This window comes from Anolis sagrei, chromosome 1 (genome assembly GCF_037176765.1).
Source record: "Anolis sagrei isolate rAnoSag1 chromosome 1, rAnoSag1.mat, whole genome shotgun sequence".
Taxonomy (NCBI): Eukaryota; Metazoa; Chordata; class Lepidosauria; order Squamata; family Dactyloidae; genus Anolis; species Anolis sagrei.
In genome coordinates this window covers 93928412-93946441 of record NC_090021.1, presented here as the reverse complement: position 1 = coordinate 93946441, position 18030 = coordinate 93928412, and the positions used below count along the sequence as shown (strand labels likewise).

Genomic DNA, 18030 nt, shown 5'->3' with positions numbered 1-18030 from the left:
GGACTGCTGATCAAAAGGTCAGTGATTTGAATCCGGGGAGTGGGGAGAGCTCTTATCTGTCAGCTCCAGCTTCTCATGCAGGGTGGTGTAAATTACACTACAGATAACATGATTTTTGTTCCTAGGTTATAAATGTCATTTCCTAATTGGCTCTATCATAAAAACAGAAAAAAGTTTGTTGAACTGCAAAAAATCTTTTTAAGACATCGAGCAGCACATTTTGCTATAGTTTTAATGATGAATTTTAAACTTGCATCTTATGTTTAATCTCTGTTTTATGTATTTTAATATGTATTTTATAGAAATATGTTTTAATATGTGTATTTTAAAGAATGTTTCAGAAGAATGTGTACTTTACAATGTTGTAACCTGTCTTGAGCCGTGAGAAGAGGTGAGCAAGAAATAGAAATGATGATGATAATGGGATATTATTATTATTATTATTATTATTATAGTTTTTCAATGAATATCTCATAGAGTCTCAACTAATTCAACATAGTTTGTGGCAGCCACAAAAATGAAGTTTCTGGAGTATAATAAATACGATACTTTCAAAGTCAGTGCCCCACAATTAAACAGGAATAATACTTTAAAACCAGGAACCATTTTTTCTCCCCAAATTTGGTTCCATAGTGTTACTGATGAGGAGGCAGGTTGCCACTCATGCACTGAAAGAGTATCTTTTCCCTTCCATAGATGCAACTCTCATTCTGTAAACGTAGCCTCTTTCAGCTTACACTGAGAGGTTGGATGCCACTCAAGATTTCCCTATACATTTGTATATAAGGAGAATATGTCTAAAATGTAAAAGCAATTCAGATAGAAGTGCTGTGTTTACATAAAAATATGCAAGAAGTACTTTAATCATCGTTCACATTTACATTCCCTACATTTTGTCTTTCCATATTTGGTTACCATTCACATGTTGGCCGTGTGACAACTATAATATCTGACTACAAGTGTCGTTCCATTGTCTTTTGATTTACTGTTTTACAGTCCCAAACCTGCACCCAACCCTCCAGTTAGGCTCATCTTCAGACACCTCCAAGGAGTTTGCACTATCAGTCAAGATCATTGGATTTGTTTCTCATCACCAACAGAATCTTCTCCCACATTTCTGGAGATTTGCCAAGAAGATGTGAAAAATGCAAACACATTTTAGTTAATAATACACTTTGTAGCCAGCTTTTATTTCTCTCTTTTAAAAAATACATGTTGTTTTGTAGGTTCATAGTGTACAGTTTATGGAGTTTGCAGAGGTAGAAAATCATGATGACTTTTACACAGTAGAAGACATGTACGTTCACACACAGGACCAGAGGGGGGCTTTTGTCATCTATGATGTAGCCCTCCAAGACCTGAAAGAGCTAGAAGAACAGCTTTTGCTTGTGGCAACCCAGTACATCGAAAGGGAAAGAGGTAAGGCGCTGGTACATTCATCATTTCTGTAATATCTTCAGCGCAGCGGTGTAGAAAATGACACGGTCCAAATGTGGTCAGTGGATTGAATGAGTCTACTCTATGACTACCAATGGGATTCAGGTAGGGATGCCAAGTATAATATGGGCCGGGTGCTTGCACCCTGAACAGTTACATACAAGAGGGAATTCCAGCAAGTATTGGTGGCTTATCATGCAAGTGGCACCTGCGGAATGTCTTCTTCTACACAACCAATAAATGTACAGGACACCTGTTCTATATTTCATCTGGCAACCCTAAATTGAGGCCACACATAAAGGTCATGCACAAAAAACACATCACTTACAGGTGAAATGCTATCCTTTGAATCCTCGGCTAGCCTCCCTCGCCTTCATGGGCTCTTCTTGTTGCAACCCACAACTCACAGTTTGTTCCTGGATCCCATCACCTACAACAGTGGTTCTCAACCTTCCTAATGCTGCGACCCCTTAATATAGTGTGTTATATTGTGGTGACCCCCAATCATAACATTATGTTTGTTGGTACTTCATAACTGCAGTGATGGAATTGAACCAAACTTGGCACACAGAACTCCCACGACCAACTGAAAATACTGGAAGGGTCTGGTGGGCATTGACCTTGAGTTTGGGAGTTGTAGTTCATCTACATCCAGAGAGCACTGTGGACTCAAAGAATAATCATAACTAATAACTTTATTTGTACCTCTCCTCCATTTCCCCAAAGGGACTTGGGATGGCTAACATGGGGCCATCCCAAGCAATTACAATAAAGCAAAATAAAATACATACAAGACACACGACAACATCAAATAAAAATGCTTATAGAATAACATAATAAGCCATTAAAATAGTAACAATAACATAATAAAACAGAGTATAAAAACAGTACAAGAATTTAAACGAGGGCTAGCTGGGTGATCCAACAATGATGGATCTGGACCAAACTTGGTTCGAATACTCAATATGCCCAAATGTGAACACTGGTGGAGTTTGGGGGAAATAGACCTTGACATTTGGGAGTTATAGTTGCTGTGATTTATAGTTCACCTATAATCAGACAGCATTCTGAACCCTATCAATGAGAGAATCGGGCAAACTTCCCACACAGAATCCCCATGACCAACAGAAGAATACTGTGTTTTCTGATGGTCTTTGGCAACCCCTCTGACACTCCATCGCAACCTCCCCCCTGGGGGGTCCCGACTCCCAGGTTGAGAAACACTGACCTACAACAAATACTTTTTCCCTTTACCTATTCTAAAAGGAAGCAATTTTAATTGGCAAGTAGCCATGCTGAAATCAGGGGGTGCTTATATCTTCTCTTTGGAATAGATGCCTCTGGTTTAGCATGGGGCCGAAGCTGAAAGGAAGATGTCAGGACAGCTGGAGGACAGCACTTTCTTGTCCTGTAATCAAAATACTGCACTTCTACAGTAATACAAATAGATGTGAAAATGCAAAAAATTATAAGAAGATGTGGCTTCTGATGGCGGTATTGGTGGGTGCTGTGGTACCTGCAGATGTCATGCTAGGGGCTCCAGCTATCATCCTGAGAGCTCACATAGTACCCAGCAGACTTTGGTGAAACATCTGAAGAAACTTCTATGTGTGTTGGCTACTGTTGGGTTGTGTGAAGCGGAGAGACCTTCCAAATTAGAACACAGAGCTTGGAGAAATAAAGCCTACCCAGATCAACTGAGGATTCTCAGGTGCAGGTTCTGTGGCTGCTTGAATATTAGTTTCCTTAGCAATATCTGTTGAACAATCTTTTTTCTTTCCAAGGCCAGAAAGCCAGCAGTAATTCCAACAAGAATTCAGGGTGGGCACATGGGTCAGTGGATCGGTCCGCAGTGCTGCTTGACCTTTGGACTTGTGAAACAGGATTCTTGGAAAACAAACAACAGGTATACATATTTGTGAGCAACATGTGTGTGTGTATTAGTGGGTATAATTGTATGTAGAACTGTACATACCATCTACATAGGCAAAAAGCTGTAGTTAGCATTTCGCAATTGAATTTAATTCAACAACAAAAAACCCCAGAAGGATAGGGACTAAGTGCACAACTTGAGGACCACTTGGACTTAATGTTTTTTGTGGAGACACAGGTAAGATCAATTGCCCATTGTGCCTTTGATCACCTTTGGCTGTTCTACCAAGTGCATCCCTTTCTGGGCAAAACAGGCCACGTTCAGTTGCACCTGGAGCTGGACAGAAGTGTCTTTATCTAATTTGTTGTCCTTTTTACATTTTCAGAGAGGTAAACCTTTCTATTCCTTGCAGATTTTCTTCCCTCTAAAGCTCTCCACAAATTTCGATATATATTTTTAATAGAGCAATTAAAGCTGAAAGATTGTTAGGATGTATGCCAAGGCTCCTTCACTGGTATCCTTTTGTCAAGAGGTGAAGATCTTTTTTTAAAAAAGTAGGGCTTTAAATGAATTTTGGCAGGAAACATACTGGCAGCCATTGCAAAACTACATGGCAACATTCTCAGGAAATCTGGCATTTGTAATTTATTGCGACCCAAGGATCAAAGGTCTGGAGACTATGCCCTATGCGGGCGTCTTAAAGAACTGGGTATGTTTAGCCTGCAGAAGAGAAGGCTGAGAGAAGACAGGATAACCATTTATAAATATGTGAAAGGGTGTCATAAGGAAGAGGAAACAGTCTTGTTTTCTGTTGCCCTGGAGACTAGGACTCAGCAAATTACAGGAGAGAAGATTCCACCTAAACATTCGGAAGAACTTCCTGATTATAAGAGCTGTTCAGCAGTGGAACTCTCTGTCTCAGAGTGTGTGGAGGCTCCTTCCTTGGCAGCTTTTAAGCAGAGGCTGGATGGCCACCTGTTGGGGGGTGCTTTGATTGTGCTTTTCCTGCATGGCAGGGGGTTGGACTGGATAGCCATTGTGGTCAGTTCCAAGTCTGGGATTTTAAGAGCACTCAGATTGAGAATTGTAAACAACAACCCCCTCCAAACTGCAACTCCTAGGATCCCATAAGTTATTCCATAATTATCATGGAAGTTATTAAAGTGGAATAATAATTCTATAATACTATAATGTGATGGGGCTCTAAGTGTTGGACTGGTTCAGATATGATATAGAGTCTCTGTGAGTGTGTTTACCTTTTTAAAAAAACTGTAAGTAGCTATTTTGAGTTACAGACCCGTATAGACATGTAATATAAAGAAAATCCCAGACAAAGATCTGGCAAACTCCTGAAGTAGTTATTTCAAACTTTCTAAGTATTTCTTTCATCCTGAAATAGTTTTATGATTAGTATATAAAATTAATAGGAAGCAGTGTAAAAGAATAGAAAGAAACCAGCTTTTCTTTGTTTTAAACATCTTTTCAGCTCCTGGATAGTTACTTTGAAGCATACCAACATGCTTTAGTTTGGGAAGAAAGATTTGCTTTGGCCCAAGCAATAACCGATGTCATGTCTAGACGCCCTCGAATTGATTTCCACCTTGGATATTTTGTGAACCTCTATAAGGATGAGTGTGCTTGCCTAAGGCTTCACACACAGCTGGTGAGGGATATATTGAACCAGCAGGTGAGCAGACTTGGAGTTATGCGCAGGACAACAAATGCTCGTTTCAACCAAGGTTGTACCAGGTCAGAGCTTGGAAAAGTTTATTTAGGGGAACTGAAGTTCGCATGATGTCCCAGCCAGCGTGGCCAGTTGGGTTGGGCTTTGAGAATTTTCTGTGTTATGGTTAATTTCGGTACCAGTTCTTCAAGGAACTATTCAGCCATACATGTTAAAACACGAAATGGTCCAAGTTATATTATTATATGTGAATCTAATTTTCAAAACATGTACATTGTGTAAAAATATTTACCTCATTCTTGACCATTGTGCCAGCACATCTGTCTACAATGGGCATTGTAATTTAAGGGAGATGTTGACAAGCTGGAATGTGTTCAGGGGAGGGTGACTAAAATGATCAGGAGTCTGGAGAACAAGCCCAATGAGGAGCGGCTTAAAGATCTGGGCATGTTTACCGTGAAGAAGAGAAGATTGAGAGGAGACATAATGGCCATACATAAATATGTGAGGGGAAGTCATAGGGAGGAGGGAGCAAGCTTGTTTTCTGCTGCCCTGGAGACAAAGATGTGGAGCAGTGGCTTCAAACTACAGGAAAGGAGATTCCACCTGAACATGAAGAACTTCCTGACTGTTAGAGCTGTTCAGCAGTGGAACTCTCTGCCCCGGAGTGTGGTGGAGACTCCTCCTTTGGAGGCTTTTAAGCAGAGGCTGGATGGCTATCTGTTGTGGGTGCTTTGAATGCGATTTTCCTACTTCTTGGCAGGGGGTTGGACTGGATGACCCACAAGGTGGTCTCTTTCCACTCTATGATTCTATTATTATAATACCTGTAATATCATTGATATGTTATTTAAGCACATGTCCTAGAAAAATGTCAGCAATTGTTATATCTTGTAGAATTTTTTTGCCTGTTGATTTTCAGATAGATACACAGCGTGATTATAACCACAAGATTTGGCGTGATGGACCCAAAGGTAGAATCCAAGAATTTGGTTTCCCCCCATATATTGTTCCAAAACAATTAATTGCTGTTAATAACAGCCTGTGAGTAATATTTGTTTCTCTGCCAATATAATTATAGTGATTCTGTTTTAGGAAACTCATTAAGTTTGTGTAGCTGAGTAGTTTGTTAGCTGCAGCATTTCTATTTTTCATGCCTAATTAAAAATATAAAAAATAATTGTTTTCCCAACAAACACTAACAGGTATGCATGTAATTATTTGTATCTTACACCAGTACATATCTATGCATAATATCTTGGTTGATTATTCATTTCTGGTTGATAATAATAAAGTTTCTTTAATATCAAAATTTGGATGTTATTTTAAACAATCCTACTCTTTTTTCATGTCAGGAGTGACTTGAGAAACTGCAAGTCACTTCTGGTGTGAGAGAATTGGCTGTCTGCAAGGATGTTGCCCTGGGGATGGCTGGGTGTGTTACCATCCTGTGGGAGGCTTCTCTCATGTCTCCGCATGGGAAGCTGGAGCTGACAGACGGGAATTCACCCTGCTCCCCGGATTCAAAGCACCGACCTTCTGGTCAGCTGTCCTGCCGGCACAAAGGTTTAACCCATTGCGCCATTGGAAGCCCCTCACAATGAACTTGTCTGATGTGATTAGTCCAATTAAAAACATCATAGTCATTTTGCTGTATATGAAGTGAAGGACACCTGGTAACTTTATTTTCTTTTTTGGGTTTCCTTGTTCATTGTTCCTATCTTGACTATGAAGATCCTTGTGACTTTCTTTTAAAACAAGAGTTTTTCTCTTCCTCCCCCATTTCATCATCATAAGTTTTCATCATTCTTTTATCTTTCCCCTTCTTTTTAAAGCACAGCTTTGAAGAACATCTATTTGTTGGAGTTTCACCCATCTCTTGGCCTGATATCTTTAATCCCAAAAGCTTTGGGTCATATCTTGCAAGAGTTCCAGCAAATCTGTAGGCCAAAGACAGCCCAAGAGGCAATTCAACTGGAGAAGCAAGTGCTTCATCTTGCTCTGGATACATGGCTGACCCTGGAAAGTCCTGGGTCTTTCTACGGCACTCAAACACAGAAGGAGGTATGCTTGTCTTGCTCTTCAAAACTTTATGGTGAATTTAATATTGTTTTGAAATAAATAACACAGACTGCAATGTAATATATATTTAATCTAGGTTGGCTTCACCATTTGGCATAGTTAAATTTCAGTTGTCACAGGAGAACAACATTTAGCTGGGATTAAGTGATTAATGACTGAGATGAAGGGTTAGAAGGCAAGATCATCAAGTTTGCAGACGACACCAAATTGGGAGGAATAGCTAATACTCCAGAGGACAGGAGCAGGATGCAAAACGATCTTCACAGATTAGAGAGATGATTGGCCAAAACTTACAAAATGAACTTCAACAGCAACAAATGCAGAAAAAATGAAAGGCAAAAAAAATGAAATGCAAAGATACAGAATTGGAGGCGATGCTTGGCTGAACAGCAGTACGTGTAAAAAAGATCTTGGAGTCCTTGTGGACAACAAGTTAACATGAGCCAACAATGTGATGCAGCAGCAAAAAAAAAGCTAATGGGATTTTGGCCTGCATCAATAGGAGCATAGTGCCTAGATCTAGGGAAGACATGTTACCTCTCTATTTTGCCTTTGTCAGACTACACCTGGAATCACACTGTGTCCAATTCTGGGCACCGCAATTGAAGGGAGATGTTGACAAGTTGGAATGTGTCTAGAGGAGGGCGACTAAAATGATCAAGGGTCTGGAGAACAAGCCCTACGAGGAGTGGCTTAAAGAGTTAGGCATGTTTAGTCCGAAAAAGAGAAGGCTGAGAGGAGACATGTATAAGTATGTGAGAAGTCATAGGGAGGAGGGAGCAAGCTTGTTTTCTGCTGCCCTGGAGACTAGGACACAGAACAATGGCTTCAAACTACAGGAAAGGAGATTCCACTTGAACATTAGGAAGAGCTTCCTAACTGTGGAGGCTGTTCACCAATGGAACTCTCTGCCCTGGAGTATAGTGGAGGCTCCTTCTCTGGAGGCTTTTAAGCAGAAGCTGGATGGCCATCTGTCAGGGGTGCTTTGAATGCAATTTTCCTGCTTCTTGGCAGCAGGTTGGACTGGATGGCCCATGAGGTCTCTTCCAACTCTATGATTCTATCATTCTACGATCTTTCATATCAAAAAGATATGAAAGATGCAAAAAGCTCTCCTCCTTGCCTCTATTTCACTATAAAAGGGAAAAAAAAGACCTAGCACTGATGGGAATTGCTGTCCAACATGTTCTCTACCCTCGCTCAAAAGTCATGTTACTCACCACAAAGTACTTGCTGTTGCAGAACTCAATCCGTGTTATCAGTGTTTCTTCACTGGTCATATTGAATCAGTATAGATATTTGATTAATGTATTTGGCTCCATCCACACTGTCATCTAATGCAGTTTTGGAATGGAGATTAACTGCATTGAACTAGATCCTATGGCAGTGTGGACTTATACAATCCAGTTCAATGCATTATATGGCCGTATAGATGGGGCCTTTGTAAACTGGATAAAGATCCTTGTTGCACTCTTCAGAAGGATTTGATTATTAAAGAAATATGTTTATTAATTTTTTATGGTTAAGTAAAATCCAAGAAAGAATGTACTCCATAAGCTTGTCTGCTTTCATGGTGGCGCAATGGATGAAACCCTTGTGCTGGCAGGACTGCTGACCAACAGGTTGGCAGTTCAAATCCAAGGAGCGGGGTGAGCTCCCTCTGTCAGCTCCAGTTCCCCACGTGGGGACATGAGAGAAGCTTCCCACAGGATGGTAAAACATCAAACATCTGGGCGCCCCCTGGGCAACGTCCTTGCAGACAGCCAATCCTCTCAAACCAGAAGCGACTTGCAGTTTCTCAAGTCACTCTTGATATGGAAAAAAAGGATAATGTAACTCTCTTCTTTATGTTCCACTGTTAGCTCAAGTTTGGCCTCAGGCACATAACAGGGCCTTTTCTTTTGCTGCACTTATTTTATTAAATGCCCAATTTCAGTTCTTTTCCTCCTCCTCCTCCCTGCTGTCCTTCCACTCAAAGTAAAACATAAACTGACCAGATTAGCAGGCATTTGGCCTGAAGGATGTTGACAGACTTGCTTTTCTAGCCAATTCCTCTTCACTGCTGTATTTGTTTTTATATTACCTGCTGTCTTCTGCCTGCGGCTTGTTTGGTTTCAATTTTTTAAAGTTTTGTCAAGTTTTTCAGCAGAAATGCATGACATCCAATTGTGTTTTATTTTAATATATATGGAAAAACAGTAGAAAACAAACCCTAGCAGTTATTTCTTTATAACAGGCACTATTGTTAGTTACATAAAAATGTATTGTCAAAGGCTTTCATGGCTGGAATCACTGAGTTGTTGTGTGTTTTCTGGGCTGTGTGGCCATGTTCTAGAAGCATTCTCTCCTGACATTTTGGCTGCATCCGTGGCAGGCATCCTAAGAGGTTGTGAGGATCTCACAACCTCTGAGGATGCCTGCCATAGATGCAGGCAAAACAGCAGGAGAGAATGCTTCTAGAACATGGCTATATAGCCTGGAAAAAACACAACAATCCAGTTACATAAAAATGTTTCCAGACCTAATATTTTTTTGCTGATATTTTACTATGAAGCATGAAGAAGTATAAAGGATGATGTGACAAAAAGGCCTGTTTTATATACCGATAAAATAAATTGTAGTCTGACTTTCACTGAAGTATTTCCAGGTTAAGACATAACAGTGCGACCAATGAAATGGCTGTCATAAAATCAATAACACAATTTATTGCATTCTTTATATTGGAAGTTTATAAGTCAATGTTTCCTTGGTAGTTATTTACAGAGGTTCTGGTTGAAGATCCGTCTCTTGTAAGGGAGATTGCTGTTTTGGCACTGAAGTCAGTAGCAAAGGAGGAACAGAATAAAGGGAATAAAGAAAAACAAACGTTAATTCTGAACATCTTCTCAAGGCTTCTTGAACTTCTAGTCCTTCGCCATCGATTGATAGAGGCAGCAATGGAGAGTGCACAGATGGGCAGGTTAGTATTGGGATGTAGAGTATTCTGTTGAACCCTTTATGATGGGAGGGAGAAACTGTGGCCTTTTCATTGTGGATTCCATCACTCGTCACTAGTCAGTGGTCTACATCAGGAATGATGGGAACATCTGGAGATCCAGTCATTCCCCACTGCTGCTCTGTGGAGAGACAGATGGTAGGGCTTGCTCTAAACTGTTTTCATGTTGGGGGGTGGGTGGGAATGGGGAATACATTACTATACAGTACGAACTCCTTATCCACATATCTATGGCTTCAGTTGCCCATGCTCCAAAAAACAAAATCAAAAACAAAATCAAAACAAAAACACACACACAGTCCGCACAGAAGTGTTTGTGGGTCTCTTGGATCCTCCAGTACAATATTTCACCGGGCGGGGGCAGGATATAAATAAAGATTATTATTATTTGAACGGTTCCTGGCCAGCGTTCCTATCCGAACATATCTTCCTCTATAAACCATCTCGGAGATTAAGATCATTTGGGGAGGCCCTGCTCTTGGTCCCACCTCCTTTTGGTCAGCAGTCCTGCCGGCACAAGGGTTTAACCCATTGCGCCATAGGGGGCTCTTAATTTTAATCCTAATTAGAATAGGCCAGCGGTTCTCAACCTGTGTGTCCCCAGATGTTTTGGCCTTCAATTCCCAGAAATCCTAACAGATGCTAAACTGGCTGGGATTTCTAGGAGTTGTAGGCCAAAACACCTGGAGACCCACAGGTTGAGAACCAATGGAATAGACTCATTGAATCAGTGGGAATTACCTATGAGTCGACTCTTCATTCAACAATTGATTGAATGGAGCTGTTCTACTTGAGACTTGTTGTCAGGAATCTTGAATCCCATGTTGAGAGAAAGACACAGTATGAATTAAATATGTACAGTACATACATATATGTATCCTGAGTTTCAAAATCGTCCTAAGGTATAATGGCAGATGTAGCTTCAGACGTATTCGTTTCCTTTTTAGACTGTACAAGGAATTTGCAGGAGAAATGGGTTTTGACGAGTTCCACCTCTACTTAAGGCCGGTGTATTTTGAATTTGCAACGCACAAAGAAAAAACAGACCAGCCTGCGCCAACATTTATTACTTCTCTCGAACGCCAGGACAGTAGTGTTGATAGGTAAGACAGGGGTTTGTGAGTATTTCAGTCATGTTGTAAGTATATCACCACTCGGTTTGAGATGTCATGCTCCAGATTAACTTACAGTACACTATATGCTGTGTTGTATAGAACCGGGATGGCCAAAGTGCAGCTGTGGGCCATGTGCCCCTCTCAGCCAATTTGCATCCAGGAAATGTCTTTTAAAAGTAAGGATAGGAAAGTGGCTTCTTGTCACTGGGCCTAGAATGGCTCAGGATATTCCCAAAACATAGTGAAAATGCCCTCATTGCCTCCACCCAGGATGTTTGGAAGTGTGTGAGGACAAACATTTAGCATAGGTTTTTGCAGGGGGAACTACAGGGGATGTAACCCTCTAAGGCAGGCATGGGCAAGCTTTGGCCCTCCAGGTGTTTTGGACTTCAACTCCCACAATTCCTAACAGCCAGCAGGAAGAGACCTCTAAGGCCATCCTGTCCAATCCCCTGCCATGCAGGAAGGCACAATCAAAGCACTCCCAGTAGACAGCCTCTGTGGAAAACCTCCAGAGAAGGAGACGCCACTACACTCCCAGGCAGCTTATGCCACTCTCCAACAGCTCTTACTCTCAGGATGTTCTTCCTAATCTTTTCAGTTGAATCGCTTTCTTTGTCATTTGAAACCATTGCTTGTGCCCTGGTCTCTAGAGCAGCAGAAAGTCAGTCCCCTGCCCTCCTCAATGGGACACCTTTTTAAGTCTTGAAATATGGTTCTCATGTTCCCTCTCCACCTTCTCTTCTCCCAGCTAAACATCCCCCAGGAAGAAAGGAAAGGGAAAAAGAAAAAGAAGGGAGAAAGAAAAGGATGAAGAGAAGGAAGGAAGGGAGGGAGGGAGGGAATAGGAAGGAGGAGAAAAGAGAAGGAAGGAAGGAAGGAAGGAAGGAAGGAAGGAAGGAAGGAAGGAAGGAGAAAGAGAGGGAAGGAGGGAGGGAAGGGGGAAGGGAGGAAAGACAAAAGGATAAGGAAGGAAGGAAGGAAGGAAGGAAGGAAAAAGAGAGGGAAGGAGGGAGGAAAGGGGGAAGGAAAGATAAAAGGAGAAGGAAGGAAGGAAGGAGAAAGAGAGAGAGGGAAGGAGGAAGGAAAGAGAGAAGAAAGGATAGACAAAAGGGGAAGCAAGGAAGGAAGGAAGGAAGGAAGGAAGGAAGGAAGGAGAGATGGAAGGAGGGAGGAAAGAGGGAAGGAAGGAAAGACAAAATGATAAGTAAGGAAGGAAGGAAGGAAGGAGAAAGAGAGAGGGTGAAGGATGAAGGAGAGAAGGAAGAAATGACAAAAGGGGAAGGGAGGATGGGCGGAAGGAAGGAAGAGAGGGAAGGAGGGAGGGAAAGAAGCACAAAAGGGTGGAAGGGAAGGAAGGAGGGAGGAAGAAAGAGGGAGGTAAGGAAGGGAGGGAGGGAAGGAGAAAGGAAAGAGAGAAGGAAGGAAGGAAAGGATGGCAAGAGAAAGGAAGGCCTGAGAAAAGAGTCCAAGGGGCTGCACTAGACTATCTCCGTATTTCCTTGGTGGCAACATACCAGATGTTCATGCTGATACCTGAATATGTATTCCAGTCTAGTTATTGCCTTGCTGAGGATGGAACTGCCAATTCTGCCCTTATGAGTAATCTTAAGAGAACAGTATATGAATGCTTTACACACGGTAGAAACGGTTGCCGCTGGCACCTTTCCCAGGCAGCCTTCCACACAGCACCTGGATGTGCTCTACCCACATGCTATGTGTTTTCCCACCATTATTAGGTCAGGGCATGGTGACTCTGAACTTTCCATCTGTTCTTGACACATTCAAGGGCCTTGCCAGCTTCTACTTGACTCTTTGTACTAAAGGCAGAAATAAAGTCTGTTTGCCAAGATCTGCGATTTTCAGGTCGGGGAGGGTTGCTTTTGTACAGTGTGTGACTTTTTACTGGTGTACGTCAAAAAATTGCAGTAGTGTACAGAAATAGATATTTTACTTCATATCAGTCATTTCAAACCACCCCTCTTTGTAAAAGATAGGCCATGTTGTTCCTATACTGCTTATATAGTTAGTATTTTCAAGAATTTTATTGAAAACTTCCCAATGATATGATTGGATTTTTTTTAAAAGAACGAAAACTATACTTCTTTGCAGTAAGGGAATATACAGAAAGCCAGTAAAAGTGTTTTCTTTTAATTGCTAGGTGGGAAACATTTGCATTTGTGTTTTAATAGCTAAGAAACATTTCTCTCTCTTACAGATATATTCCATCCACATTAATGTTAAGCATCCAGGACATTGACAATCAAATTGGCAAATTTAGTTTTCGTACAAGAGAAAGCATTCTTCAGGTGCCTGAATTATTTTTTTCTCCATTCAACTCAAACACTGTTAAAGCATTATATTTTAGCACACCCTTTGCCTTGAATTTTTTTTTGTTCGTCCAAATGTGTATGGAAACAAGCAATATTTCCGTTTTTTGACGGGGCCTTCTCAGTGGTGTCCACTTGGCTCTGGAATTCCTTCACCAGTGAAATTAGATCAATGCCCTCCCTCCTGGCCTTCAGAAAAAATGTAAAAACACGGCTGAGGGACCAAGCCTTTGGGCCGTAAAGTACAGCAGTACAAGAAATGAATAGGAATAAGTGCAATTGACAATAGGAATGGCTTTGGATTATGATTCTGGATTATATGATTTTTTACAAGGGTTATCCAGAAAGGGAGGCTACAAGATTTTTTAAAAAATACAAACAAGGAATCTATTTTAATAAAATTTACATGGATTATGGCATAGGCATTACATTATTTTTCCACATAATCACCATTCAGTTCAATACATTTTGTCATCAGTGGGACGAGTTTTTGATGCCTGTGTCATAGAAGTTTCCCTCTGCCTTTTTCAACTAGTTCATCACTTCAATTTTCACCTTGTTGTGGTTGGAAAAGTATTTTCCACCAAAGTGTTCCTTCAATTTAGTGAACAGGTGATAGTCACTGGGTGTGGGATCGGGGCTGTGAGAGGGGTGGCTTAAAACACTCCAACCAAATGGAGTCAACAACTCTTGTATTGCATGAGCTGTATGAGAATGGGCATTGTCATGAACAGGCCCGTAGCTAGGATTTCATTGGGGGGGGGGGGGGCTAAAAATTTTTAAGGGGGGGGGGGTTCGGGAGGGCTGAGTTTGGGGGGGGGGGGCTGAGTCTGAGTGAAAGAGGGTCTAGCCTAGCAAACCTTTTGTATCATTACCCCAATACCCCCATGCATATGGGATATATTGAGTATGGTGATCAGATCATGATATGAATAAACATAACAATTTAAATAATGCACCAGTAAGGCCTTTTCGCGAACCACCATGAGAATTTCGGGGGGGGGGGGGCTGAAGCTCCTCAAGCCCCCCCCCCCCCCAGCTACATGCCTGGTCATGAAGGAGGCAGACTCCCACCATCAGCATCCCACGGTGTTTGTTTTGGATGTCTCTGCGAAGTTTCTTCATGGTCTCACAATATATTCCATACCCATCTTGTCACATGCTGTTTTGACATTATGTCCTCTACATAAACTGAAATGATTTTGCAATGAATCACAGTGGCATTCATGCCTTTAGCATTTAGGTAGCATATTACAGCGCGAACTTCACACTTGGAGGGAATGAAATGAGGACTCTCATTTCTAACCTTCACCACAACACCAATCAATGAGCCTCTGACGGCTGGCACTGCTTTGTTTGCTTCCGCTGGCTTCCCGCTACACGGCAGTGATACCAACTTCCCCTGAGAAGATTCCCAGCGAGAGCTACGTGCCTTGTGACCTTACTTTCTGGATAACCCTCGTATATTAAGATGTTTTTAATTGTATGTTTTAATTGTTTCCATGCCTGTTTATGTTCTATTTTTAATATGATTTTAATGGTTTAATTTATAGTTATAGGTTATTGGTCTAGTTATTATACTTTGGTTTTGTATATATGTTGGCATGGAATCTTGCCATTAGTTGATTTACATATCTTTGAGTCCCTCCAGGGGTGAGAAAAGTGGTATATAAATGCAGTAAAGAAATGCAGTAAATAAATAAATAAATATTGTACAAAACTTACAACTGGATAACTGAATGCTGTGAGATGTATATGCAGCTGTTGGGAAGTGCAAGCAAAAGAAGACACAGGCTGTGTTTAGCAGTGGGAATAGCACTTCAAACCTATGACCTCTGGTGTCCAGCATGAGTTCATTCAATCGCTGATGTTGTTGTTTTGTCTCCACACTACTTGGATTCCACATTGCAAATGCTCCATTGTTGTATCAGTAAATGCCCTTTTTAGGACTTCATTGCATGAAGCCATCTTCCCACAGCATTTGTCCAATCACTAATCTTGGAAACTTTCTGGGACAGTCACACTTGTTATCCCAACTTTCTGTACAGCTGCAGCTCTGTGGTCCCATGGCCACATTTCCTGTTGGGGAGGAAATTCTGCCCTCTCACCATTCTGTAGCTACATAATTTAATTTTTTTTGAAGTTTCTGCTAAGTTTAGTTATTTTTTAAATCTCTTTTAATTACTGGAAGTGAACGAGAGGGGGATAGCATAATAATAGGATAATCCTTCCCCCTGATGTCAATTCAATGCTTATATGTCAGATCATCACACATGTTGCAGCACTGTGGCGTGATCCAGGGACAGGTTTGTTGCAAGGAGCTTGTGGAGCAGTAATGGGTAGCACATGACATTGTGCAATACAGTCCTTACCCACTGTTTAGAGGTAGTCCACTGACCCTCCATTCCATGGGGTCATTTAGGACATACACACAGCTATATGCCTACTCTTTGTGGACTCTGTTCAGAAAGTTGCAACTATAATTTGAATCAAGAATTAACTCTGGGCTGAACTATTTCACCAAATTTAAATTCCTTGTCATATGTGTTAAAACCTTTTATTGCTTTGTATTGTACTTAATTATTATTCCAGATTCCATACAGAACAAGATCATTTCTCTGAATTCACATAAAAAGTATTACATTCTTTGTCAAGCTTATCGATGACAAACACACACAAGAATTGTGCAACTGCCTATTATGGTTGTGTAATTGCTTGTCTTTTTATGCCTATTCTTCAGATCTTACTGAATCCTTATGGAATGGAAAATTTGCAGATTGCTCTTGCTTGCCAAACAAGTCATAAAAACTTACTCCTTGTGGCTATTCAACAGGCTACGTTTTGCCCCATGGTGCAACCCACACGAAGCAAGGGCATAAAGGTTAGAATTTGTTCTCTCATCTCACCTGAGGGCAGCAAACAGCACAAAACATGTAGTTACCCAAAATTAAAAGCAGCATGGGCTGCTGATAAGGTATGGACAGACTTTGGAATGAAAAGTAAATGTTACATGCAATTGCACCACTCATACTGCTTCATTCTTGCATATATACAGGTCAGGTAACACCTCTCAAGAATCTCCCCAGGCAGCAATCAACCAGGTTTTGAAACTACAAGGCCACTCAAAAAACAGGGGAATTCCAGACAGCAAACAATCAGGGCCAGCTAAAACCTCCCAAAAAAGGATTCCCCCAGGCAGGAAGCAATCAGGCATTGAAACTGCAAGGCTATTCAATGCTCATCAAGCTGGCCAATTGCAACATTCACACTTGCCTCCAACAGACAAGAGTTCTTTCTCCCACCTGGACTACCACAGATATATAAACCTTATTTACCTAGCTTCCAACAGACTTCACAAGATGCCTGCCATAGATGTGAGCAAAATGTCAGGAGAGAATACTTCTGGAACATGGCCATACACCCCAGAAAACTCACAGCCTCCCACTATACAGGAAAGGTTTACCACTGTCCCCTCAATAAAAAAATATTTCTATCTCTAATTTGTAGTTCCTATTTTCATTATTTGAATTGGGAGTGAAACATTGCGCAAAATATTTTCTTCCCTAACACAAAAATATTGAGGTCTCTTTCATATTGCACAATTATAGCAGTCTGAATCCACTTTACCTGCCACACCTGGATTTTACAGAATCCCGAGGTAAACCACTAAAGTTTTATGGCAAATAATTCAAAATACCCTAACCTACTTGTTTATCATCACAACAACCTTGCGAAGTATGTTGTGTCAATTGAGAGAGAGATTGGCTTCAGGTTACCTACTAGTATCCTTCATGTGTGAATGGGGATTTAAGTCAGGATTTCCAAGTCTGAATCTATCTACCACACTGAATCTAATCAGAAGGCATACCAATTGCTAATGGTAGTATGTAGCTAGCTGTTTGTCTACTTGTACATTTCTAAATGTCTTATACCAACTCACTTATTTCACAATTTCTTCATGCAAAACACAGTGCATGTTGCCAATGTAAAAGAGAATAAATTATAAAAATCATTAAGTATATTTTGCTTAACATCTTTTACAACAATTTAGTTAAGGGTGTCATAAAATTTCTCCAGGGTAATGTTAATACTTGACTGAATATTAAATTGTCTATTATATTTTTTCTTCAAAGTCATTAGAGAAGAATTAGACCATGTATATATTTCAAACAGTGTCATTATTTCTCCCCAGACAAAAATGCATCCTCTGATGAATCTAAATCTATTCAATATATTTGCGTATTTTGTAACAATAGGCTAATATGAGTGAAATTGTCTTCTAGCTATGTGTTGGTTACTTGTTTTGGTATACTGTAGGTTGCTCAGCAGGTTAAACTGCTGAGCTGCTGCACTTGTTGACTGAAACGTTGGTGGTTCAAATCCGGGGAGCAGGGTGGGCTCCCGCTGTTAGGCCCAGCTTCTGCCAACCTAGCAGTTCGAAAACATGCAAATGTGAGTAAATCAGTAGGCACCGCTTTGGTGGCAGGAAGGTAATGGTGCTCCATGCAGTAATG

General features: G+C 41.0%; 1 protein-coding gene across 1 annotated transcript in view; it reads left to right on the top strand.

The window, feature by feature from the left end:
* LOC132774240 (uncharacterized) overlaps positions 1-17799 on the top strand; it is a 43285-nt gene extending 25486 nt beyond the window's left edge. The window contains exons 6-15 of the mRNA XM_067473428.1: positions 1227-1430; positions 3227-3343; positions 4797-4997; positions 5917-6038; positions 6830-7058; positions 9830-10035; positions 11019-11174; positions 13405-13495; positions 16257-16397; positions 17773-17799. Of these exons, the coding sequence (XP_067329529.1) occupies positions 1227-1430; positions 3227-3343; positions 4797-4997; positions 5917-6038; positions 6830-7058; positions 9830-10035; positions 11019-11174; positions 13405-13495; positions 16257-16397; positions 17773-17799 (1494 nt within the window). The remainder of the gene's footprint in view (positions 1-1226; positions 1431-3226; positions 3344-4796; positions 4998-5916; positions 6039-6829; positions 7059-9829; positions 10036-11018; positions 11175-13404; positions 13496-16256; positions 16398-17772) is intronic.
* The last annotated feature ends 231 nt before the right edge of the window (positions 17800-18030 follow it).